At 43.7% G+C, this 25,498-nt stretch overlaps 1 protein-coding gene across 6 annotated transcripts in view; it reads right to left on the bottom strand.

Annotated features, from left to right (window-relative positions):
- syt14 (synaptotagmin 14) overlaps positions 1–25,498 on the bottom strand; it is a 123,219-nt gene that overhangs the window by 80,917 nt on the left and 16,804 nt on the right. Inside the window, exon 3 of one of the 6 annotated variants that reach the window (XM_062971699.1) lies at positions 14,495–14,577. The exons of the other annotated variants lie outside the window; for them this stretch is intronic. Coding sequence (XP_062827769.1) covers positions 14,495–14,543 — 49 coding nt within the window. The 5' untranslated portion in view covers positions 14,544–14,577. The remainder of the gene's footprint in view (positions 1–14,494; positions 14,578–25,498) is intronic. 6 annotated transcript variants of the gene reach the window in all.

Below are 25,498 nucleotides of genomic sequence, written 5' to 3'. Positions count from 1 at the left end.
AATAAACTCTGTTTTGAAGTCACTTTTAAGTCTGGCCCTTTAAGGTGTCTGAGATTCCAACAGCTTCTTTAAAATTATTACGTGTAAAATGTCAAGAACATTCTAATTTATATTGTTTATACAAATAATATGAAAAATATTCTATCTTATATAAATTACATAAATTGGGCATTAGATGGCACTGTAGACCAACTACATTACAAGTACTCATGCTTGTACAAATTTTTTCAGCTCCCACTGAAGAAGAACCACAGAGCTTCACATTTTGGTAGCATAAACTTTGAGTAAGATCCACTGAAACCTAAACATTTAACTTCTATTGAATCTACAGAGATGCAATCCTATACAAATGTAGGTGCAAGCAAGTCCCACTGAGCTTAATATAATTTAATTTGGATCGGATATCTAAAAGAATACACTACATACTGATTAATTCTGGGTAGATCATGCCCACAGTTACTTGCTTAGTGAAGATAAACACAATATTTGATTTGAAAGAGATGTTACCTCATTGTCACACTTATACAGCACTAACCATGCAACACGAAGTAAATACTTAGCCTGATTTGTTCTAGATCAGAGCTTTTTAAACTTTGGGTTCCGACCCCAAATGGGGTCCCCTTAGCTCACAGAGAAGAAGCAGAGGGAGGGAAAGAAAAAGCCAAGAGTGGAGCACAAGATACTAAGGGAAAGGATAGACACCCAGCTAAGACAAGTCTCACGAGGGAAAGAGAGGGAGAGAAAAAGAGAGATGAGGAAAAGCGAAGGTTTGTAAGGGTGGAAAAGGAGTGTCCTGCCAGCCATTCTGTGCATTTATTTCCCTTCCTTCTCCCCAACCGCACCCCTTGCTTGAAGGAAATATTATTTATTTTTTGTTATTTAAGTATTGCACCTGAATCTAAATTCAACCATTCTATAGCTTGAAATATATATACATTGGGAGGGGGGGGCGCAAATCTTGACTTTGCCATTTTACATAATGGACATCATTTTACTTCAACTTTGTATATCATGAGAATTGAGCATCAATGGGTTTTGGTATCCACTGTGGGTCCTGGAACCAAACCCCAGCAATATTGAGGAACACTGTTTTTTACTTAAGGGGTTTGTTTTTATGTACAGTAGAGTTTCACTTATCCAACACTCGTTTATCCGACGTTCTGGATTATCCAACACATTTTTGTAGTCAATGTTTTCAATATATTATGGTATTTTGGTGCTAAATTCGTAAATACAGTAATTACTACATAGCATTACTGTGTGTTGAACTACTTTTTCTGTAAAATTTGTTGTAAAACATGATGTTGTCACGACCCAGGCGGCAGAGGCACCAATAACCATACACAGAGGCCAGAATCTATCTAATATCTTTATTGAAGGAATATATAAAGTTAATAAAAACAAGTATAGAAAATAGTCCAGAATTAGACCCTTCAGGAAAGGTCAGAATTAGTCCAAAAAAGCAATGTCCAATAAGAAATATTAAGGTCCAAAGTTGTAATCCAATAACCGAAACACTCACTTTGCCAAGCAAAGTGAGGGGAGATGACAAGGTCCTTAGTCCATAAAACTTGAGCGTGGCTAGGAAATAACTTGATACTTGAAACAAGGCTTGAACGTGGAACAAGGTAACTAAGAACAAGAACAAGGTCCGTGGAATAACTTGGTAAAATCCGTGAAACAAGGCAAGGATTAGTCCTGGGAAACAAGGCAAAGTCCGTAGGTAAACAAAGGCTGGGAAGCAAGGCGAAGGCTGGATAGCAAGGCAAGGCTTGAGCTGAAGCGAGGCTTGAATCGGAGCGCGCTGTCCAGACACAACTCGCTCCGTAGGCTGACGAATTGACTCCGCGAAGTTGCTACGCGGGCAAAACACCTATATAGAGTCCAACTTTCTCACCAAAGCGGTTCTCTGGGAATCAGAAACGAAAGCTAAACTCTGAGACCAGATGTTAAACTCCTTAAAGATTCTCACGAGAACCAATGTTAATTGGCAACATTCTTAGCTGCTATCCTCGCACTCCTGCGCGAAGCTGAATCCAAACTTCTCTGTTGTTTACAAAACTCCCGGCGCAAGAACACGGGAGAAGTAGGCTCTGGGGTTGTTTGACATACTTCTGGGGCACAACTTTCTTGCAGGTGCAAGGTTTCCAGATCTGCCTGGGAAGGATCTGGCTGAGAGGAATCCAGTTCAGACTGGGAAGGTAAAAAACCCAAGTTTTCATCTTCATCAGGGATTACAATGTCCTGAGCAGGACTACAAGGCCCATGGTTCATCACACTATCCCCCTCCTCAGGGCCCCTCCCAAACTGGGGTCCTCTCCCCGAGGCGCGAGGTCGCGGTTTGGTGGGATAGGTCAGATGGAAGCGACGGGTTAGATCAGGAGCATGGACTGTGGAGGCGTCTTCCCAAGAGCGTTCCTCAGGCCCAAAACCCACCCAGTCAATGAGATATTGTAGGCGGCGGCGATGAAAGCGAGAATCCAAAATGTCCTCAACCTCGAACTCCTCCTCCCCATTCATCAAAACAGGAGGGGGGGCCGGTTGGTCTGTATCAGGACGCACACCATCCGCCGGAAGGAGCAGGGAACGGTGAAACACTGGGTGAATGCGCATTGAACGCGGAAGTTGGAGTTTGAAAGTCACGGGGTTTAATTGCGCCACCACTGGATAGGGGCCAATGAAGCGGGCATCTAACTTCCGGCATGGGCGGTGGGAGGGCAGAAAGCGAGTGGACAGGAAAACCCGATCTCCTACCTTGATTTCGGGGCCCGGCTGGCGGTGTTTGTCAGCGTGGCGTTTATAGTCCTCCTTGGCTTGGTCCAGTTGCTGGAGCAAAAGTTGTTGCACCGCTGTGAGTTCCTGCAGCCAATCCTCTGCTGCGGGAACTTCTGAAGTTTCAATGACAGGGGGAAAGAAACGTGGATGGAAACCGTAGTTTGCAAAGAACGGCGTTTCTTTTGTAGAAGCTTGAACTCCATTATTGTAGGCAAACTCAGACAGTGGTAACAGAGAAGCCCAATTGTCCTGTTGGTAGTTTACATAACAGCGAAGATACTGCTCCAAAGTGGCATTGGTGCGCTCCGTTTGCCCATCTGTTTGGGGATGATGAGCTGAAGATAAGCGAGAGTCTATGCCCAGTAGTTTTTGTAGTGCCTTCCAAAAACGAGAGGTGAATTGAGATCCACGGTCTGTGACTAAACTCTTGGGCAATCCATGTAGTCTGAAAACATGCTGAAGAAATAGATCCGCAGTTTCTTTGGCCGTGGGGAGGCCTTCGCAGGGAATGAAATGGGCTAACTTGGTGAATAGGTCCACCACCACTAAGATCGTGGTGAATCCACAGGAAGGTGGTAGGTCAGTGATGAAATCCGCGGAAATTATTTCCCATGGGCGAGAAGGGGTAGGAAGGGGGTGCAAAAGCCCTGAGGGCTTCTCCCTTCGTATCTTGGAGCGCTGGCATACTGGGCAGGTGTTGACATATTTTTCCACATCCTTGCGGATCTTGGGCCACCAAAAATCTCTTAGGATCAAATGCATGGTTTTAAATAGTCCGAAGTGTCCTGCTGGTTTGCAGTCATGACACAGACGAAGCGCTTTTTCCCTGCCCGGTCCGGGTGGGATATAAACATGATTTCTATAGCAGAGCAGCCCATCTTTAAGCGAAAAGGGAAAATGCAGACCTTGGCGAAGTTGGTCCTGCGCCCAGGCATCTGCTTGCTGACTAGCCCTGATTTCTTGAGCACAGATGGGTCCTGGAGTAGGGGAAGTTGAACCAATGGGACTGGATTTGGTGTTCCCCACTGTGAGCGTGGCAAAGTTCTCAGGTTGTAGCAGTTGGGATTCAAAGGTCTCCTTGCGTCCTGCAGCGTATTCCGGTTTACGTGACAGGGCGTCTGCTTGCTTGGTTTGAGCTGGGGTCACATAATGGATCTGGAAGTTGAAACGTTCAAAGAATAAAGCCCAACGTTGCTGCCTCTGATTTAGTTTGCGGGCAGTTCTTAGATGTTCTAGATTACGATGATCAGTGTGGACTTCAATGGGGAATTTGGCCCCTTCTAGCCAATGTCTCCAAGTTTCAAAGGCTGCCTTTATGGCCAGTAGTTCTTTTTCCCAAATGGTGTAATTCCTCTCTGGTGTGGTTAGTTGACGAGAATAAAAGGCACAGGGGTGGAGGTGATCTCCCACCGGTTGTAAGAGTACAGCCCCAATTGCCACATCAGAGGCGTCCGCTTGCACCACAAAAGGGGTTCCAGGATTTGGGTGCTGTAGAATTGGCTGGGAGGTGAATAGTTTCTTCAGTTGCTGGAACCCTTTCTCTGCTTGATCAGTCCAGCGGAAAGGCTGCTTTCCACGGATGCAGCTAGTGATGGGGTCGGACCAGCGGGCAAAATCTGGAATGAACTTGCGGTAGTAGTTCGCGAACCCCAAGAAACGCTGCACCTCTTTCTTGTTAGTTGGCGCCCGCCATTCCAATACTGCTGAAACTTTGGCTGGATCCATGGAAAGCCCTAGAGGCGAGATGCGGTAGCCAAGGAAATCTACCTCTTGTAGATCAAAAGCGCATTTTTCTAGCTTGGCATAAAGTCCATGATCCCGCAGTCGTTGCAACACCATTTTGACGTGGTTCTCATGTTCTGATTGTGATCTGGAAAACACCAAAAAATCGTCCAGGTAGATTATCAAGAATCTGTCTAGATAGTCCTGAAAAATATCGTTGACAAAATGCTGGAACGTTGCGGGAGCTCCGCATAAACCGAAATTCATAACTCGGGACTCGAATAATCCGAATTTAGTCTGGAAGGCGGTCTTCCACTCGTCCCCTTCTCTGATGCGAACTAGGTTATAAGCCCCCCGAAGATCCAGCTTGGTGTAGACCTTGGCTCCTCGAAGTCGGTCCAGTAGATCCGAGATTAAGGGCAGGGGATAGCTGTTCCGCTTGGTGATATTGTTCAATGCTCTGTAGTCCACCACCAAGCGTAATTCCCCTGACTTCTTCTTCACAAACATCACTGGGGAGGCGGCTGGGGATTGAGAGGGTCTGATGAACCCCTTGCGAAGGTTTGTCTCTAAGAATTCCCTGAGAGCTTCTTGCTCTGGTTCAGTCAGGGAGTAGAGATGCCCTCGCGGGATCGGGGCCCCCTCCACCAAGTCAATGGCACAGTCATAAGGTCTATGTGGGGGTAATTTTTCGGCTTCTTTCTCATTGAATACATCCCAATACTCGGAGTACTTCTTTGGCAAGGTGATGATGGGCTCGGAGTCTGTGGCATGGCATACCTTGGCTACGAGGCAATGGTTTTGGCAGTACGGTGAAGCAAACTGCAGTTCTCTGTTGGACCAGGAGATGTTAGGGTCGTGGAGTGTCAGCCATGGAATTCCCAAAATCACAGGGAAATGGGGAACCTCGGTAACAAAGAAGGAAATCTCTTCCATATGTTCCCTTATCCACATCCTGGTGGGTTCCGACCACTGGCTTACGGGGCCCGTCTTGAGGGGACGGCCGTCTATGGCTTGCACCACACGGGCATTCTTGAAATCATGATATTGTAATCCCAGAGAGTCGGCATACTCTCTATCGATGAAATTGTTGGTAGCTCCAGAGTCTATCATGGCGTGGATCATGACGGGTCCCCTTTTTGCTGACCATAATGTGACCACGAGAAGGAACAGGACCCCGGTTGGCGGCTCTTGGATGGATTTTTTGACCGGGTTGGCGAGCCTCTCTACACCCGGTCGTTGGCTTCCCCCGCCGGCTGTGTGCCAGTCGGCTCAGACGCCTTCGACTCCGTGGAGGACGCCGCCGCAAGACGGGCGGCAGGCTTCCCTTTGGCTGGGCACTCTCTGGCGAAGTGGCCCCCGTTCCCGCAGTACCAGCAGAGGTTCAAGCGTTGACGACGGGCCTTCTCGGCGGCATCTAGTCTGGGACGCACATTGCCCAACTGCATCGGCACCTCCTCGCCTCCTCTGGGGTATGGGGTTGGCGGCGGGGGTCTCCACACCGGACGTGGCTGAACACTGGCGGGAGCGGGGGGTTTTGCCCCGGCTCTACCGCCCTGGCCTCGAACCCATTGTTTCCTGTTGGCAATCATGACTTCAGCCCGTAAACATTGATCAATGAGTGCCTCGAGGGTCTGGGGAGGATCCACCTTGGAGATTTCTTCCAGCATTTCAATGTTGAGACCCTCCCGAAATTGTCCTCTGAGGGCTACATCGTTCCAGCCGGTGTTGTGGGCCAGCACGCGGAACTCGGCTATGTACTGAGACATGGGTCTGTCTCCTTGAAGGAGGCGCCGGAGTTTGTGACCGGCTGCCTCCAAATTGTCCTCGATTCCCCAGGTCTCCTTAAGGTGATCCAAGAAGCGTTGTGCTGAACTTAGGTGGGGGGAGGCTTGATCAAACAGGGCCGTCGCCCAGCTAGCCGCTGGTCCGTCTAGAAGACTGTAGACCCACGCCACCTTGATGTCTTCTTGGGGAAACTCGGCATCACGGGCCTCTAGATAAGCTTGACATTGGCGGCGGAAAACATGAACCTTAGCAGCTTCTCCAGAAAACTTGGTAGGCAACGCCATGGCCGGGAGGCGAACTCCGCGCTCCCTCAACCCTTTTATTTCTCCATCCTGCGCGTTGAGTCTGTCACGGATGCGGTCCACTTCGTCCTTGCTGATGGTGTAGCTGAGCGGCTGTCCAGCCGGCGCGGCTCCGGTAGACATCCTGGCCTCGGTTAGTTGGTGCTTATGGGTGGCGGAGTCAAACTGTCACGACCCAGGCGGCAGAGGCACCAATAACCATACACAGAGGCCAGAATCTATCTAATATCTTTATTGAAGGAATATATAAAGTTAATAAAAACAAGTATAGAAAATAGTCCAGAATTAGACCCTTCAGGAAAGGTCAGAATTAGTCCAAAAAAGCAATGTCCAATAAGAAATATTAAGGTCCAAAGTTGTAATCCAATAACCGAAACACTCACTTTGCCAAGCAAAGTGAGGGGAGATGACAAGGTCCTTAGTCCATAAAACTTGAGCGTGGCTAGGAAATAACTTGATACTTGAAACAAGGCTTGAACGTGGAACAAGGTAACTAAGAACAAGAACAAGGTCCGTGGAATAACTTGGTAAAATCCGTGAAACAAGGCAAGGATTAGTCCTGGGAAACAAGGCAAAGTCCGTAGGTAAACAAAGGCTGGGAAGCAAGGCGAAGGCTGGATAGCAAGGCAAGGCTTGAGCTGAAGCGAGGCTTGAATCGGAGCGCGCTGTCCAGACACAACTCGCTCCGTAGGCTGACGAATTGACTCCGCGAAGTTGCTACGCGGGCAAAACACCTATATAGAGTCCAACTTTCTCACCAAAGCGGTTCTCTGGGAATCAGAAACGAAAGCTAAACTCTGAGACCAGATGTTAAACTCCTTAAAGATTCTCACGAGAACCAATGTTAATTGGCAACATTCTTAGCTGCTATCCTCGCACTCCTGCGCGAAGCTGAATCCAAACTTCTCTGTTGTTTACAAAACTCCCGGCGCAAGAACACGGGAGAAGTAGGCTCTGGGGTTGTTTGACATACTTCTGGGGCACAACTTTCTTGCAGGTGCAAGGTTTCCAGATCTGCCTGGGAAGGATCTGGCTGAGAGGAATCCAGTTCAGACTGGGAAGGTAAAAAACCCAAGTTTTCATCTTCATCAGGGATTACAATGTCCTGAGCAGGACTACAAGGCCCATGGTTCATCACAGATGTTTTGGTGCTTAATTTGTAAAATCATAACCCAATTTGATGTTTAATAGGCTTTTCCTTAATCTCTCCTTATTATCCAACATATTCGCTTATCCAACGTTCTGCCGGCCGTTTAGCTTGGATAAGTGAGACTCTACTGTACTTGGAACTGAGGCACACACATTATTGCTGTAGTATAGTTGATCCTCCATATCCACAGATTTAACCATCTGATATTCCAAAGTTTGATTTGCATATCTATTTTATATACATGGGGTCACATAAAACTTTCTTGGACAAAAAGGGGTTGCAAGTTCAAACAGTTTAAAAAGCTCTGATCTAAATCACTGCATCTGAAACTGTGGGTTCCAACCTCAAATGAAAATAGGGGTTGCAAAAAATGTGTCACCAAAAAGGGTCTCTGAACACCATCTAGTAGTTATTTGAGACATTTACATGAATCTGTTATCAACAACCTGCAGTGTTTACAGAGGACTCTGTAAAAATGCTTCAGTTATACTTCATAAAAAGCAAAATCAGCCTGTTTAACAACCCTTGTAATTGCTGATTATCGGTAAACTTCTGGTTGTCATACCTACCCCCCCCCCTCTCTCTCTCTCTCTCTCTATATATATATATATATGCATTTTACTATGGAGTAAACAAAACCACTGAATCAAATCACACCAAATTTGGCCACAAAAGACACAGTCATCCAAAATATGTTTTTCAAATAAAAAACCTAGAAAAAAAGTCCAAATTAGGGGACCAGGAAATGCTGTTTTTTCCCTAGCTGCCAGTTAGAAGGTTAGGCCCCTCCCACTTCATCTCCTAGCAACCCACTCAGCCACAATAGAGCTCAGGGCCTCTTCACTCAGGCCTCGTCTACACTGCCTATAAAATAATTATCTGATTTGAACTGGATTATATGGCAGTGTAGAGTCAAGGCCCTACCACACACCTATATAATCCAGAATGCCAACGCAGGATAATCCACAGTATCTGCTTTGAACTGGATTATCTTGAGTCCACACTGCCATATAACCCAGTTTAGTGTGGATTTTATACAGCTGTGTAGAAGGGGCCTCATAGAATCCAGTTCTACGCAGATAATATAAGATTATAAATATAGTATAAATATATACTGTGGTATAATAATACAGAACAATATAATCTCTAAAATCAGGACAGTAAATAAAGAGTAACACTCTGAAAACAGGGGAATTCCAGAAAGGAAACAACCAGGGCCAGCTAACACCTCCCAACAAAGGATTCCCCCAGGCAGGAAGCAGCCAGGTTTTGAATCTGCAAGGCCATTAAATGCTAATCAAGATGACTAATTGCAGCATTCAAACTTGCTGCACTGAGACTATTCATTGTTATTCAACCTGGCCAACCAAGAATTCCACAAGGTAGAAAGCGGCCACGCTTGCAAGCAGCAAGGCTATTCAGTGCTGTTCGACCTGGCCAACCAAGATTTCCCCTAGATAGAAAACTCTCAGGTTTTGAAGCCACGAGGCTACTCCGTCCCATTCAACCTGCCCAAGGAAGGATGCCGCTATGCAGAAAGCGGCCAGGCTTTGAAGCAGCAAGCTATTCAGTGAAATTCAAATTGACCAAAAAACCATTCCCCTAGAACGCAAGTACCCAGCCTTCCAAACAACAAGCCTATTCCATCGTATTCCAGCTCACCAAACAAGAAGAAAACGGCCAGGCTTTGAGGCTGCAAAGTTATTGCACATGGTCAACAAATGATTCTCATAAGCCACAGTAACGTGTGGCTGGGCACAGCTAGTATACACCTATATATGTGGGGCTGTGTAAAAACTTCTTGAGCAGAAGGGGGCAATGAGTGGAAAAAGTTTGAGAAGCCCTGTTCTAGATTACCTTTAATCCCATTTGTAATTCCAAGTCAAGCTATGGGATGATTGAGAAATATTCCCACAGTATCAGAACTAGCACCACAATGTTAGAACCACTTATCCATTCCTTAAAAAAACTGCTATAACATAAATTGCTAATGTGCTATTAGATTTCATTATAAAGGAGCAACTTGCATATTACTGTACATTACTATCATGAGTCAAATGGCATATTCATATCACTGTTAGTTCATTTTCATTCTGGATCACCCAGGTATTTGGAACATGATGTGATCCATGTGCAAATGATATATGCATAAAAGTGGTGGGCAGGATCGATAATAGAATCAGAGTTGGAGACCACATGGGCCATCTAGTCCAACCCCCTGCCATGAACGAAAAGCACAAAGTACCCCTGTCAGATGGCCATCCAGCTTCTGTTTAAAAGCTCCAAAGAAGCTTCCACCACACTATGAGACAGTGAATTCCACTTCTGAACAGCTCTTACAGTCAGGAGTTTCTTTCTAATGTTTAATTGGAATTTCCTTCCATGTAATTTGAACCCATTGTTCTGAGCCCTAGTTTCAAAGAAATAGTATTGTTCAGCCCACATTTTACTAGTTTGTTTGAAAAATCATGGAGGAACTTATCAAAGGCCTTACTGAAATCAAGATATCCTACATCCACAGCATTCCCTGCATTTACTAAGCTTTTAACTCCTAATAAAAAAATTATATTAGTCTGGCATGACTTCTTTTTGAGAAATCCAAGGAAGGGAGGGAGGGAGGGAGGGAGGAAATGAAAGAGGGATGAAATGATCAACCAAAAGCAAGAAGTGAAGGTACCATCACCAGGGGCTTTGAAGGAAGCGGCAGTGTTTATTTCCCTTACTGCCCCTGGCCCAGCTCCTGGGTTGAAAAGAGCAGGGTATGAATACAGTAAATAAATAAATAAATTATAGGTATGACATTATGAATGATGAGGAGAGAACAAATGAATGGAAAGGAATAATTCTGCTTCACCTATGAAGCACTTGTTGACTGGGTGCAGGGATGCATTCAGATTTGTCCAAGGCTGGCTCTACACTGTAAATTTAATGCATTATGACCCCATTTTAACTGCCTCGGCTCACTGCTGTGGATCTCTGGGAGTTGCAGAGAAGCAGGAAAGGAAGGAAGGCGAAAGGTGAAGGAAGGCAAGTGGGCAGGCTCTGAGACATGTTTTGGTGGCCTCCTCCTCCTCGTTGGCGGCGTCTGGGGCGGAGAAAGAGTGGAGAGAGGAAGCAGGGAAGGAAGAAAGAAGGAAGGAAGGCAGGAAGTCTGGCACTGGGGCATGTCTTGGCAGCCTCCTCCTCAGCGGTGGTGGTGGCGTCTGGTGAGGAGAGAGTAGAGAGAGGAAGCAGGGAAGGAAGGAAGACAAAAGAGGGAAGACAAGCACTCAGGTACTGGAGCACACCCCTCAGCACCCATAGAATCATGGCATGGTGCTCTCCTGCCTGGCGCTGGTGGTAGCACGACCCCCCTCCCCTGCACACACTGAGCCTTGGGGAATGCCTGGACCTCAAGGAAGGAGGGAAGAAAAATGGTGGCAGCACCATGCACCCTTACAGCAGAAATTATGGACATTTTGGTAGACTCACTGAACACAGTAGGCATGGAGCCTAGACTGTAAGGATAGATGCCCTTGGCAGAAAGGAGTGTTTGCAGCCAATTAAGGCTAGTTTGATAGCTACAGCTACTAGGATAAACTGGCTACAATAGTTCTTACTATTGGGGGAAGCTGTGGCGCAGCTGGTTAGTAGCCAGCTGCAAGAAATCACTACTGACAGAGTCTGAATCCCTGGTCGAATTAAGTGCCCGACCATTAAATAGCCATTAAATAGCCCCAGCTCGTTGTTTACCTAAGCAACCTGAAAGACAGTTGCATCTGTCAAGTAGGAAATTTATGCGGGGAGGCTAATTTAACTAATTTACGTCACCATAAAAATATCCAGCAGCATGCATGCCAGAAGATGAGGAAGTACTCTATCAAAGACTCGGTGTCACAATGGATGATGAAGCAGCAGCTCCTCCTGGAGCATACCCGCAGAAAGCCAGAAGCTGGGAATGTTAAATAGCGTCTGTCTTTGTCTGTGTGTGTTGTATGTCTAATGGCATTGAATGTTTGCCATGTACCATGTATATTTACATTGTGATCTGCCCTGAGTCCCCTTTGGGGTGAGAAGGGCGGAATATAAATACTATAAATAAATAAATTACTCTGATAACTTTCTAATGTTGTTAAAGCCAAGTATTATAAAATTTTCTGTTAGATAGAAATAGCAAAGTCCCTTACTGATGACCTAGCAGCAGGTGGGTATAAAAAGAGGATGAAAGAATCCATCTTTCTCTCTCCTGTGTGACTCGGTGTGAGTATCTGTCTACCCTGTTTCCCCGAAAATAAGACATCCCCAAAAAATAAGACCTAGCAGAGATTTTGCTGAATTGCTAAATATAAGGCCTCCCCTGAAAGTAAGACCTAGCAAAGTTTTTGTTTGGAAGCATGCCCAGCGCCTGCCAAACAAAACACCAGAGCATGCAAGATTGGTAAATGTACATACCAGTTGTACATTAAAATAATGGTAGTAACAAGAAATTCTTGACAGGGGTCACAGTTTGTCTGGTTTGGTTATGTTGCTTTGTGATTACAACTACTGTACAGTATATAATAAATGTTCATTTTTTTGTTCAACAATAAATGTGAATTCTTCCTCATGGAAAAATAAGACATCCCCTGAAAATAAGACCTAGCGCATCTTTGGGAGCAAAACATAATATAAGACACTGTCTTATTTTCGGGGAAACACGGTATGTGTTGTATGTGACTATCTCATGACTGATTGTTTGCTAGTACTGGGGCCGGGTTGTGGCACAGGCTGTTGAGCAACCAGCTGCAGCCAGCTGCAACAAATCACTCTGACCAAGAGGTCATGAGTTCGAGGCCAGCTCGGAGCCCCGCGTTTGTCTTGTCTTTGTTCTATGTTAAGGCATTGAATGTTTGCCTTATATGTGTAATGTGATCCGCCCTGAGTCCCCTTCGGGGTGAGAAGGGCAGAATATAAAGACAGTAAATAAATAAATAAATAATACAAAGAAAGTGGATCTGCATATCCTGATTGTACATTTTGTATATACAGTAGAGTCTCACTTATCCAAGCTTCGCTTATCCAAGCTTCTGGATTATCCAAGCCATCTTTGTAGTCACTGTTTTCAATATATCATGATATTTTGGTGCTAAATTCGTAAACACAGTAATTACTACATAACATTGCTGTGTATTGAACTGTTTTTTCTGTCAAATTTCTTGTATAACGTGATGTTTTGGTGCTTAATTTGTAAAATCATAACCTAATTTGATGTTCAATAGGCTTTCCCTTAATCCCTCCTTATTATCCAAGATATTCGCTTATCCAAGCTTCTGCCGGCCCCTTTAGCTTGCATAAGTGAGACTCTACTGTATTACAACTGTGAATATTAAAGCCTCCAAACATTTTGGATGACAACCTGAATCTGTGAGTTTACTAAACTATGTGTATATAAGATCAGATGGCGGGGAGATCTGACGTAGTGTGGCCCATTTGCTATTGCACATGTCAGGGCTTCTTTATCACTGTCTCTCAACTGTGGAACAACTTTCCAATTGAGACATGCCTATCTCCTCCTACCACACTCAAGACACATACTTAGAACATGTTTATTTGTACATGAAAATGGTTACTTGTTTTGCAACTTGTTTGCTTTGTTGGTTTTCTTGCATTTTTCTTACCGCAGCAGTCTAGTATTTTTTAACATTTTAGTAAATGTATGCATTTACAGTGGTAATTAATAGCATTTTATGCAGGTTCTTGGGTGCTCCTGGCACCTGTAAAAAACAGCAAACTATACATTATAAAAATCAAATGAGCCAATCAATCAGTAAGATTCCTCTGAAGGGTCAACGGTGCTAAGACTAGTTCAAATCCAAATATTATTCATAGTCTTTGGGTTATGACCATGTTGAATGTCTCACGTTCACAGATGAAGATTAATTAAGATGTATCATGACACTGATGAATTCAGTATATTAAAATGAATCTTGTGTAATTCAGTGCTCTCCAAAAATTTACTTCCAAATGTTCTGAAGTACTAAATATTTAAGGGTGGTATATAATGGTGTCCATTCATCAAAAGCACAACATCTGACAGAAGAATTAATTTCTCCCTCTCTCTTAAACAGATTTTGGAGGAAATTATTACGTTGCATCGGGGAGGAAAGAGGAAGTGACCTTTCACATTGTTGGATCTTATCCACAGTTATATCTCCAATTTTCCAACTACTAATTTATGATGATTATATACTTAAAAATTATTAAATTTACTTACAAGCACACAGTTTGATTTCAGGGAACATTTACAGGCAGTCCCCAAGTTACGAACAAGATAGGTTCTGTAGGTTTGTTCTTAAGTTGATTTTGTATGTAGGTCAAAAAGATACATTTTTAAAGTGTAACTCCAGCCATATATATACACATACATATGCATGCTTTGGATAGCATAGGCAAGGGTTAATGCCCCTGTGGTGTTTGCTTTGCTGTCTGTGAAGATTTCTGTTACTGTGATGATTTTGAAAAAAAACTGGCTTGTTGTGGAAACAAGGTGACAAAGCTCCATGAGAAACCACTTTCTTTCCCTTCCTAGGGGTAGATTTCTCTCACTTCCTGTTGTCTCAATCTCATTTATAACTATGAGTCATTTATAAGTTGGTTTTTGTAACTTGGAGACTGCCTATATATATCCATCCTTTAAAACTAGGATATGTTAATAATTCTCAGTATTTCAAATATCTCAACTATAAACTTAATAGTACATATAAATGACTGTGTTTTTTTTTCTTTTGAGATATGTTACCTATGTCAAACGTGCTTGTCATGTTCTCTACCATCCTCCGTACTTTCATGTGCTGTAATTATAACCAGCAGAAGCTCTACAAACTAGATGAAAAGGGGTAGGAAAAAGAAATTGAATTATTTTCTTTGCTTCAAAATCCGTAAGTTTCAACCATATTATACACAAAAAAAATCCTTTTCTATACTATTACATTTGATGCAATCAAGCAGTTAACTTTCAGAGCGCAGAAAGATTAAGAAACACTGCGGAGAAACATAATGCAAACCATAATTCTAAACAAATTTAACCACAAATCCCATTGTTCAATAAGGCCCATTCCCACTGAAATACTACTGAGAAGTCCAATGACTTCAAAAGAACTACTCCCATGTAAACGTGTACATGATTGTAGACTTCCAGATAATGTTGGACTCCAACTCTTAGCATTCCTCACCATTGGCTATGCTGGTTAGGACTAACAGGATTTTCAGTCCAACAACACTGGCATAACCACCAAGTTTTCAATACTGATTTAGGCCTAAATTCAATAATTAATCCTATTGCTAGAACCATTGACTCTACTGTTGAATGTCAAGTCAGTATTTATGAAAATCCTAATAAATCCAATGGGTCTTATTAAAATTTTCTGATAATCTGCTACTCTCCAAGGTAATAATATTTTAGCCTGGAGATGGATATGTTTAAGAGAATAGCTTTATTTGTCATTGTGCTATTGCATAACGAAATTATATACCTTCCTCCACACATACCACAAAAGCAATACATCCATCCCTCCACACCCCCACCCTCACCACATAGCCCCGAATATCACATCAATGTGAAACCAGAGTTCAATATAGCCACAACTTTAGGATAAAAGCTATCCTTCAGTCTGTCCTTGTCTTTGTCATCCTGTATCATCTGCCAGGTGGCAATAATTCAAAAACAAGAATAGGCTGGGTGAGATGGATCCCCAGGAATGCTCTGAGCTTTCTTAAGGCAGTGGTAATTATAAAGTTTTTCCAAAGAGGGGAGAGAGTGTTGAACTAGAGCCCTGAAACACCTTTTCACCACAAACCACACACTGTTCTGATAATCCAATATGTAAAGTTTATTTAGAGAAGAGTATATAAAAAATAAGCAAAGCTAAAAAAAAAAGAGAAGCAAAATTCCAAAAGTTATTTCCAAGATAGCCAAGAGTCCAAAATCCTTTCAGATACAGTCTCAAGAGTCAATCCACAGATATATCCATAAGCATGATAGCAGGAATCCAAAGCAGGCACTGTATGCCACACATGGACTAGAAGCAGGAGACTTGAATACATGAATTCCCAAAAACATAGGACCAAAAACCGAGGGCCATTCACCTGAATACGTCGTTCTCACAAAGGATTATACCAGGCCTCAATCTCTTCCATTACATCATTACTCACACACCTGCTTTTTCTTTCCTTATCTTTAGGCCTCTCGGAAAAGTGAGTCTGTCTTTGTTGTACACTCTGCCCCCTAAGTTCCAAGTGCCTTGACCTGGGCAAACATTTGTCTCTCACATTTCTCTCAGCCTGCACTTCTGGCAGATTCTCATGAGAACTGATATCGCTTTCTCCCGTCTCATGGGAACTGCCAGAAGATCCCAAAACAACTCTCTCCAGGCTATTTATATCCTCCTCTGGGATGCTGGGAAACTATCCCAGAATCCCCTTCCTCATCTTTTGAGCACTCAGAATCTGACCAGGCTTCAGAGATAAGCCGAACAACGGTTTTATCATCTGCAAATTTGATGATATTGCTATGGTGGACAGGGATATAATAATATCTGTACAAAGTTTTTTTTCTTGTGTTAGGAGCAACTTAAGAAACTACAAGTCGCTTCTGGTGTGAGAGAATTGGCCGTCTGCAAGGACGTTGCCCAGGGGGCACCCAAATGTTTTGATGTTTTTACCATCCTTGTGGGAGGCTTCTCTCATGCCCCAGCATGGAGATGGAACTGATAGAGGGAGCTAATCTGCACTCTCCCCATGTTGGATTCAAACCAGCAACCTTCAGGGACCTTCCTTCAGTTTAAGGAAGGGCTTGTTTGAGAGAACTTCTGAAAATGGGTTAGTTTGTGCTGAATAGGAGTGCTTACACATTTGCGCATCCCTGTTTCAAATAATTGCAACATTCCTACTTATTGTTATATAATGGTTTTGTTATAAAATATTTGATATGATTACAAATAGCATTTACTATATACATTAAACTCCACACCTATATGTAAAGCTACACACACACATACACACAGTGGGATGTGGAGGGAGAGATCACTCTACCTACTGTTGCTTCCTTCCAATAACAAGATTCAAAGTGGTTAACAAAATATTTAAAACAATACAAAAGTCATTAATAAAAGTAGAGAATAAGATCTTCAGATGAAAATGATAGCTGTGTGGAAAGATCATGGCTTACTCTCAATTCAAAATCGTGATCTCAGTGGAAATAGGAGCTATTACCGGGGAGAGCGCGGATGAGCTCCCTCTATCAGCTCCAGCTCCATGCGGGGACATGAGAGAAGCCTCCCACAAGGATGGTAAAAACATCAAAACATCCGGGTGTCCCCTGGGCAACGTCCTTGCAGACGGCCAATTCTCTCACTCCAGAAGCAACTCAGGTTGCTCCTGACATGAGAAAAAAAAACTGCTGTGGCTCAGTGCTATGGAATCATGGGAGTTGTAGTTTGGTGAAGAATCAGCACTCGTTGGTAGAGAAGGCTACAGACCACATAAAATTACAACTCCTGTGATTCCATAGAACTGAACCACAAAAATGAAAGTCATATCAAACTGAATTGAGTACATAGATGCATTCAATATGAAAAACATGGCTGCACACTCACATGTTCCCTTTAGAGTGGTGTACATCCAAGCCAAATTATTTACATTGAGCAAACCCTATATTCTTAGTTATATAACCTCAGACATTTTATGCCTATAACTGATACTTTAAGATCAATGACAGCTAGCTGTTCTGTGTACATTGAATTTGGCAGATGCATCTAATATGACTGAATATGTGCTGCTGCTTCAGTGTAATATCTAAAGTCTGAGGGAACCAGAAGTAATGGAGAATGGCTATACACTGTTTCAAAGAGGCTTAAGTGTGTAATCTCAAAAATATGTTCTATATCACCAGCATGTCCAAGAGCAATGCATAAACAAAAAAAATTGCTGTTAACATTCTGATAGTGCATAATATAAACACTTCTTTTTTGTGTGTGTTTCATAATGCCTTTAATTACAGGTGTATAAAATAAGACATGTCAGCTTACATTCAGCTTAACAGAGCGAAAACATTTAGGGTACAAAGCTGGTTGCTTTGTACCCTAAACAAAGCCAAATAATTGAAGAATTCCACAAATATATGTGACATGTTGCTTTTTAGTATACAGCGCTCCTCTTGGCGCATCTAAGCCTTAGACAGTCCAAGCATACCGCAAGCTAGGCGAACACCAGCATTTCTAGTTTTCAAGCTCTCATCATTTCCTTCTCTGCCCAGATCATCCGATTTTGCATGAACCACAAGAGTACAAGCATTTGATTGCATATATACACTTCTTACAACCTGCATCACAACATTTTGTCTTTACCCTGAGAACATCCTAAATGTGGCTTTTGATGTGCTATTCTTGAAAGGATAACATGAGGGACCAGGAAGAGTTTTCTCTACCTCCTTTATTGCAGAAAATCAAATCATGGAAGTGGGTCAGTATTTAATCATTCTATTTCCATTAAAACCTCAGATATAGAATATGGTTTCAGACAAATGTTTAAGCTCTGTATTTTAGACAAGCTGTTTTCTTCTTAATTAGCCTGTTCTAGACCTGCCATAGTAATACTAGGGGACCAATTTAGTTTCACTTCTTTCCTTCTATAAGTAGATTTTTGCTATTCACTGTATTTACTTATCTACAGATCCACAATTACATTTTTAAAGAGATGCTATTGTGTTTCAAAATGCTATTGTGTTTTAAAGAGATGCTATTGTGTTGTAAGCCCCATCTTTTCCAGCAGACATACCTGGTCAATATTAAGTTGTGAATTTTAATCTGCATTTTATCAGTGAATTCTAAGTTGTATTTAAACTCTGTGTTTCTTGTTAATAGTGTTTGATTTCTTGTTTCAATGACATTGTACCCCGCCTCAAGACACAGAGAGCAACAAGTAATAAATTATTATTATTATTATTACTATTATGCTAGTGATGTGTAGGCAGCAACAAATTTGACAGAAAAAGTAGTTCAATACGCAGTAATGCTATGTAGTAATTACTGTATTTACAAATTTAGCACCAAAATATCACGATGTATTGAAAACATTGACTACAAAAATGCATTGGATAATCCAGAATGTTGGATAAATGAATGCTGGATAAGTGAGACTCTACTGTAATTGTAATAGATCTATGGCATTGTAATCACATTCCATTTTACCTTTGCTTTTAATGCTAGCATTGTATATCATTGAGTGTTGGAACCCTGATTGACAAACCCTAGTTACAATCTTCCTCCTGAAACCTTAATACAGAGGTGAAAATCACATGGCCTCCAAATGTAGCTGTATTGCAAATATCATCAGTTTTACTCAACATAGCCAAGCGTTAGGAATGCTGGAAACTACAGTTCAACACCACTGGAAGGGGTTTCATCACTGCCTTAAGGATCATCATCACCACCACCACCATCTTTATATCCCACTTTCCTCTATTACAAGAGATGCAAAGCAGTTTACAGCTTACAGTCACATCTATCTGCATTTCAAGAATCTCACTTTTATGGTTGCTTCCCAGACAGTGTCAAAATGCAGGTTTTAAAAGTGAGTCAAAAAATCCCGAGACCTGAAAGCAAGTCTACACACAGTTCTATCCAATCAGCTATTTCAGGCTTTTGAAATGTGCATGTGTGCTGAAGCAGTTCACTCAGGGGGTGGGTGGGAAGGAAGCTGCGTGTTTTCCATGACTGCAGGGTTATACAGTCATGCGAAGGAAGATGCACTTTGGGTGGAATCGGGTTTTAAGTGCACCTTCTAAACATGTGCTTTTCAGCTGTTAACTCTATTCTACCCGCACCGTCACCAAACAGCCTTTAGCCACCCCTCTTTTAACCTGCTTACTTCCAGGTTTTGCTGGATGTCTAGAAGGACCCTCTGTTTTATCTTATCTAGGGAGTGCTAGCAGAATGTGAACTACGTATATATACTTCAGGTATTTGTTGCCAACCCTCCCTTATCACGGAAGGGGAAGAATGCCTAAATGCTTTAACTCTCAGAGGAGAAAGAATGCCCAAGAATGCCGTAGCTCTCAGAAAGATCAAGAAGGTACATGGTTAATGAACAGGCTGAAGGGACCTATTAGAAATATGAAGTCTTCTATTTGAAAATGGAAATAATGCCTAAATGACAGCAAAACATCTCAAATTTTATTTATTTTTTAAAAAAACAAGCTGGAATGTACCAACTTAAGAATCATTATAGGCTTCATAAATCATATTTTATAAGTATCAGAAGCAAGCCCTTCTCCTTCTACCCTCTTCTCGTCATAATCCTGGCATATATCTTCCTAGTTTGTTAACCAATTAAGATGTAACAGAAAACTCTTGCTAAACACAAACTGGGATTTTTCTGCTAAAGCTGGCACAAGATGGGATGAAGAAAAGTATGTATGAGAAAATATTCACCTCTAACTTCTGTTACCACTGTTATATATACCATGATCAACTCAACATGCAAAATATGGAATGCTAGCAGAGGGAAGGAATTTGCAAAGTATACAGTGGAACCTTGGAATCCATCGGGCTTTGATTTCAGGTGCTTCCATGGACACCAAAATCCATGGATGCTGAAATCCCACTGTATAAAATGTCATAGTAAAATGGTACCCTTTATATAAAATTGAATTTTCTTGGATTTTCTTTTTAGTATTTTCAAGCTATGGCTAATTAAATAGACATTGAGGTCCATTGTATTACTTAAAATACTAATACAGTACCAGCAATACTAATTTGAGCCGCTTTGAATCTCCTTGTAGAGAGAAAAAGCAAGGTATAAATACTACTAATACTACTATATATATATATATATATATATTACACACACACATATATATTTAAAAACAAGAACAACATATTGTCTATGGAAGCCTTTGCACCATTATTATGTGTGTTGAAGGTGTGCTAAAGGAGGAGAAGGAGATACAGTATCATTCGAGTTAGTGGCACAGGATTCCACACAAAAAATTACTTTTTTACACCTGAGAGAACACCCCTCTCAGAATCTCCAAGGCAACTCTATGATCGACTGAATTTGACTATATAATCATTATGAAATACCTGAAAATATGAAGGCCAAATTAATCAAATCTGTAAAGCTAAAACTGAGAAATAGCAGTGAAAAAAAACTCAAGTAAGTCTGGAAATTCTGCGGTAAATTAAAAATCAAGAAATAACTAGATTAAATTGGTATTCCATCTATCCAGAAAAATGAACAACTCAAATGTGAAAAGGCAAATCTTCTTATTTAACTTAAGTCTCTATACTTGAGAATTGGAAAGTGGGTAACACAACAACAAAAACAACATCAGAAAAATCCATTAAATTAATAGTTTTTGATTACATTGATTAAATAAATCAATAAATTATTGAAAGTAAAATGATCAAGTGAGAAATAAGTATTTCTGAATAAGAATCAGCATTGCTTCTTTCCTATTTCACAACTGAGTAGTCATGGGGTCTTTAAAGGATGAGTAGTCTATTACAGAATAGGAATCCAAAGGATTTATCTTGGAAACATTGCTTTTTAATTCAATGGTCACATGCTAGAGAACAGCAGTAAAAGTTACGTGATACACAATGACCCGCATAAAATTTAAGAACAAAGCTACATTATCTGGTATTTTTAAACAGGGAAACATCAACTTGATTAGAATTTTACCAATGGAAATTCAACCAACCAACTAACTAACCAACCAACCATGGCAATGTTCTTATCTGTCAGAACCCTGCTACTAGAGCCTGGATGTGGCTCTGAGTTTCAGGGTCACTGACATTGATAAGACACCTGCGTCCCAGGACTCGGAGGAGAAACGGCTGATGGACTTGGCGGGGAATTTGCGCGGGGTTTTACTGAGCGGGAAGAGACTGTTCAAATGAGGGGGAGGGTATATAAAGGAGGGTTGGCCGGAGCCTCCCATTCTTGGCTTTTCTGATGTTCATGTTTCCTACAGTAAAAGTTCCTGGTGATACCACAAAGAGTCTCATGTGTTCATTCAGGAGCGGCTGTGGTGAGCTGACACTAAGCCAAGAATACGGACACCATCCCGCTGTAGCGGTGAGGTGTAACATGCAAGTGGAGGATGAAGAGCTCTTGGGCGCCGGAGGAGGAAGGTCGGAAAGGGCCACTCCCGAGACGGACGCTGAGTTCCACCAGCTGGCGGCCCTGGCGTCATCCACCGCTTATGCCCAGCCAAATGGGGTAACCCAGAGGCGCGGAGTGGTGCGGGGAGATAGCACCGGAGGAGAGGAAGGTTCACCTTCCCCAGGCCCGCAAAAGATGGTGTTTCTGGAGGAGAGGATGTCGGCGATGGAGACCACCCTGGCAGTGATGTCGAGGGCGATGGAGCGCCTGGCGGTTTTGGCGGAGCCGGAGCGAGGAAGGGAACTCCGGGCTAGCTCAATGTGGGACGTGAGCATGGGAAGCAGCCAGGGCTTTGCAGACCTCCCAGCACCGAAGGGAAGGGAAATGCGAAAGGAGCCTGGTGCCCGGCCCAAGATCCAAACGAGCCTGACGCGGGTGGAGGAGAGTGACGACGAAGGGGAAAAGCCTCCGAGAATCCCGGCTACGCTCCCAACTGAGACCCTGGTGCCCCTGGCGAATGCCGGGCGTGGCACAGGACAAAGGGAAGCAGCAGCGGGGCCCACTGGCCCGCAAGGGGGCTTGCGACGGGCGGAGGATTGGGGATTGCCACCACAGGGACCCCTACCGAGACGAGAGGAACTAAGGATCGAGTTTGGGGGAGAGTCCTCTGAACTGGATTTTTTCCTGACCACGGTGAGGGGCTATATGGAGGACAATGCCCACACTTTTAGAACGGAATCCAGCCGGGTACGGGCCATTGGTGCAGTGTTGAAGAGGGGAGCGGCCAGCTGGTACGTTCAACTACACGCGCGGCGCGACCCATGTCTGGGGTCACTCCGACGCTTTATGGGGGCCCTGGAGACCCGTTTCCGAGATCCACTGGAGCAGATCCGGGCGAGGGAGGAGTTGAAGACCGTCTCCCAGGGGCAGAGGTCGGTATCTGAGTATGCGGAGGAGTTCCAATGCCTCGCTGAAAAGGTGCCGGAATGGTCTGCAGTGACAAAGATAGAACTCTTCAAAGAGGGGCTCAGGCGGGAGATCCTCTCCTGGGCGGTGCATCGTGATGAGCCTGACACACTGCGCGGATGGATTCAGCTGGCGGGGCGCATCGAGACATCGCTGGCCCAGGCGAGGAGGCACCGAGGAGGGCTACAGCAGCGGCCGCAGATGAAAGAGGGGAGCCGGAAGGAGGGATCAACCCCAGCCGGGAGGAGAACGGAGCCGACAGGGAACGTGAGCACCAGCAGGAGGGGCTGCTTCGTGTGCGGCCGTTTGGGCCACAGGGCTGCCGAGTGCTGGCAGAGAAAAGGGGAAGGCGGAGGCCCGCCCAAACCAAGAGCCGTGGCAGGGAAACGCGCCGAGGAAGAACCACCGATGAGGCACCACTCGGGGGGGTTGGTAAGTCAGGACAAAGCCATGATAGTGGTCCCCATTCAGCTGGAAAGTGGCAGCAAACAAGCAACCTGCAAAGCATTTGTGGATTGTGGATGTTCCAGGAACATCATCTCCCCTGAATTAGCCGAGGGATTGGGATGCGAAAGAACGAACCTAGAATCCCCAATAGCTTTCTCGCAGTTGGACGGATCCACAGCATCGGGATCATTAGCTAAGTACAGTGCCGAAGATGTAAAGTGTAAGATAGGGAGTTGGGAAGGAAAGGTGTCATTTGTGATATCACAAATAGCCAGCTATAATGTTATACTAGGCATGCCATGGCTGGGGCAGGCCAACCCGCAAATCAACTGGGAGGATAAGAGCATGATTTTCAGGATGAAGTTGGAAGGAGGGAGCCAGGAAGTGGAAAGGGAGCCGGGGAAAAGGGGGGAGGAAGACTCTATCAGGATAGCAGAACTGGCAGATAAATTACCCCCAGAGTATCGGGATTTTGTGGACGTATTTGATGAGAAGGAAGCAGACAGTTTCCCACCGAAGCGGAGAGTTGAAGTGAAGATAGAGCTAGTCCCAGGAGCAGAGCTTCCTAAGGCAAAAATATACCCAATGTCGGCTAGGGAAAAGGAGGAACTGAGAAAATACATTGATAAAAACCTAGCGAGGGGTTTCATAGAGCCCTCAAATTCCCCTCTAGGGGCGCCTGTGTTGTTCAGGCGCAAAAAGGACCAAACGCTGAGGCTCTGCATTGACTACAGGGGCCTGAATGCAATCAGTTCTGGAAATAAATACCCCCTACCTTTAGTGAAGGACTTGATCGCCCAGTTATCGGAGGGACAGATATTCACTAAATTGGACTTAATTGAAGCGTATCATAAATTGCAGATTAAACCAGAGGACAGGTGGAAGACGGCCTTCTCCTGTGCATTCGGATTATTCAATTATCGTGTGCTCCCTTTCGGTTTGTGCGGCGGAGGCGCCGCGTTCATGCAATTAATCAACGAAGTGTTGCATCCATTGTTGTACAAGGGAGTCTTTGTTTTTTTAGATGACATATTGTTAGTATCTCGGACTAAGGAGCAACACATAGAACTAGTCAGGGAAGTCCTGCAAAAGTTGAGAGAAGCAAAACTGTATGCGAAGCTTGCCAAGTGCGAGTTCAATAAAGACCAGATAGACTTTCTGGGGTATAGGATTTCCTCCCAGGGAGTGGCGATGGACCCTGCGAAGGTAGAAGACGTGAGGGGGTGGGAAGCCCCCAAAACACGGAAGCAGCTGCAATCCTTCCTAGGGTTCGCAAACTTCTATAGAACATTTATCAAGGACTTTGCGCGCCTCACTTTGCCATTAACGGATTTGTTAAAGACTAAAGGCAGGGGAGAAACAGCCAAAGTGAAGGCCCCAGGGGCCAAACTGACCTGGACAATAGAATGCCAGGAAGCTTTCGAAGCCCTTAAAAAGCGTTTTACGGAGGAGCCTGTCCTACAGCACCCTGATATGTCGAAAGCCTTTGTATTACATTGCGATGCGTCAGACCGGGCATATGGGGCAGTTCTGCTACAGAAAGACGAGGGGGGGAACCTGAAGCCATGTGGCTATCTGTCAAAAAAGTTTAGCGATACAGAAAAAAACTGGCCGATTTGGGAGAGAGAAGCCTTAGCGATTCTAAAAGCACTAGAGTGCTGGAGACACTTCCTGGAAGGAAGTGGAACACCGTTTGAGGTGTGGACTGACCATAGAAATTTACAGTATCTAAGATCCCCTCGTAAACTATCAGCGAAGCAAATTAGATGGGCCCAATATTTCAGCCGTTTTGATTTCAAACTCAGATTCTTCCAGGGGAAACATAATATACTCGCCGACGCTCTCTCTCGAATGCCTCAGCACGGGGGAGGAATTCAGGAATCTGAAGGGAGTATTTTTCTTGATAAGCAATGGGGCCTGGCAGTACTAACTCGAGCACAAGCGGCCAAAGAAAACAAACGTACTGCCATTTCCACGGGGGGAGGAGAAATATGGGAGGAAGAGTTGAAGCGAGCGTATGGAATGGACAAATGGTTACAAACAAACAAAGAAAAGGGAGAATTGTGTGGGGATTTGGTGTTTGTAAATAAGAAATTGTATATTCCTGAATGTTTAAGACGAGAAATGTTAAGGAAGTACCATGATAACAAGGGTGCGGGTCATCTAGGCCCCACCAGGACTATTAAACTGTTGGCCAAACAATGCTGGTGGCCCGGAATGAGGAAAG

Source organism: Anolis carolinensis, chromosome 1 (genome assembly GCF_035594765.1).
Source record: "Anolis carolinensis isolate JA03-04 chromosome 1, rAnoCar3.1.pri, whole genome shotgun sequence".
NCBI classification, from domain to species: Eukaryota; Metazoa; Chordata; class Lepidosauria; order Squamata; family Dactyloidae; genus Anolis; species Anolis carolinensis.
The sequence above is the reverse complement of the archived record's forward strand: the minus strand, read 5'-3'. Positions and strand labels throughout refer to the sequence as shown.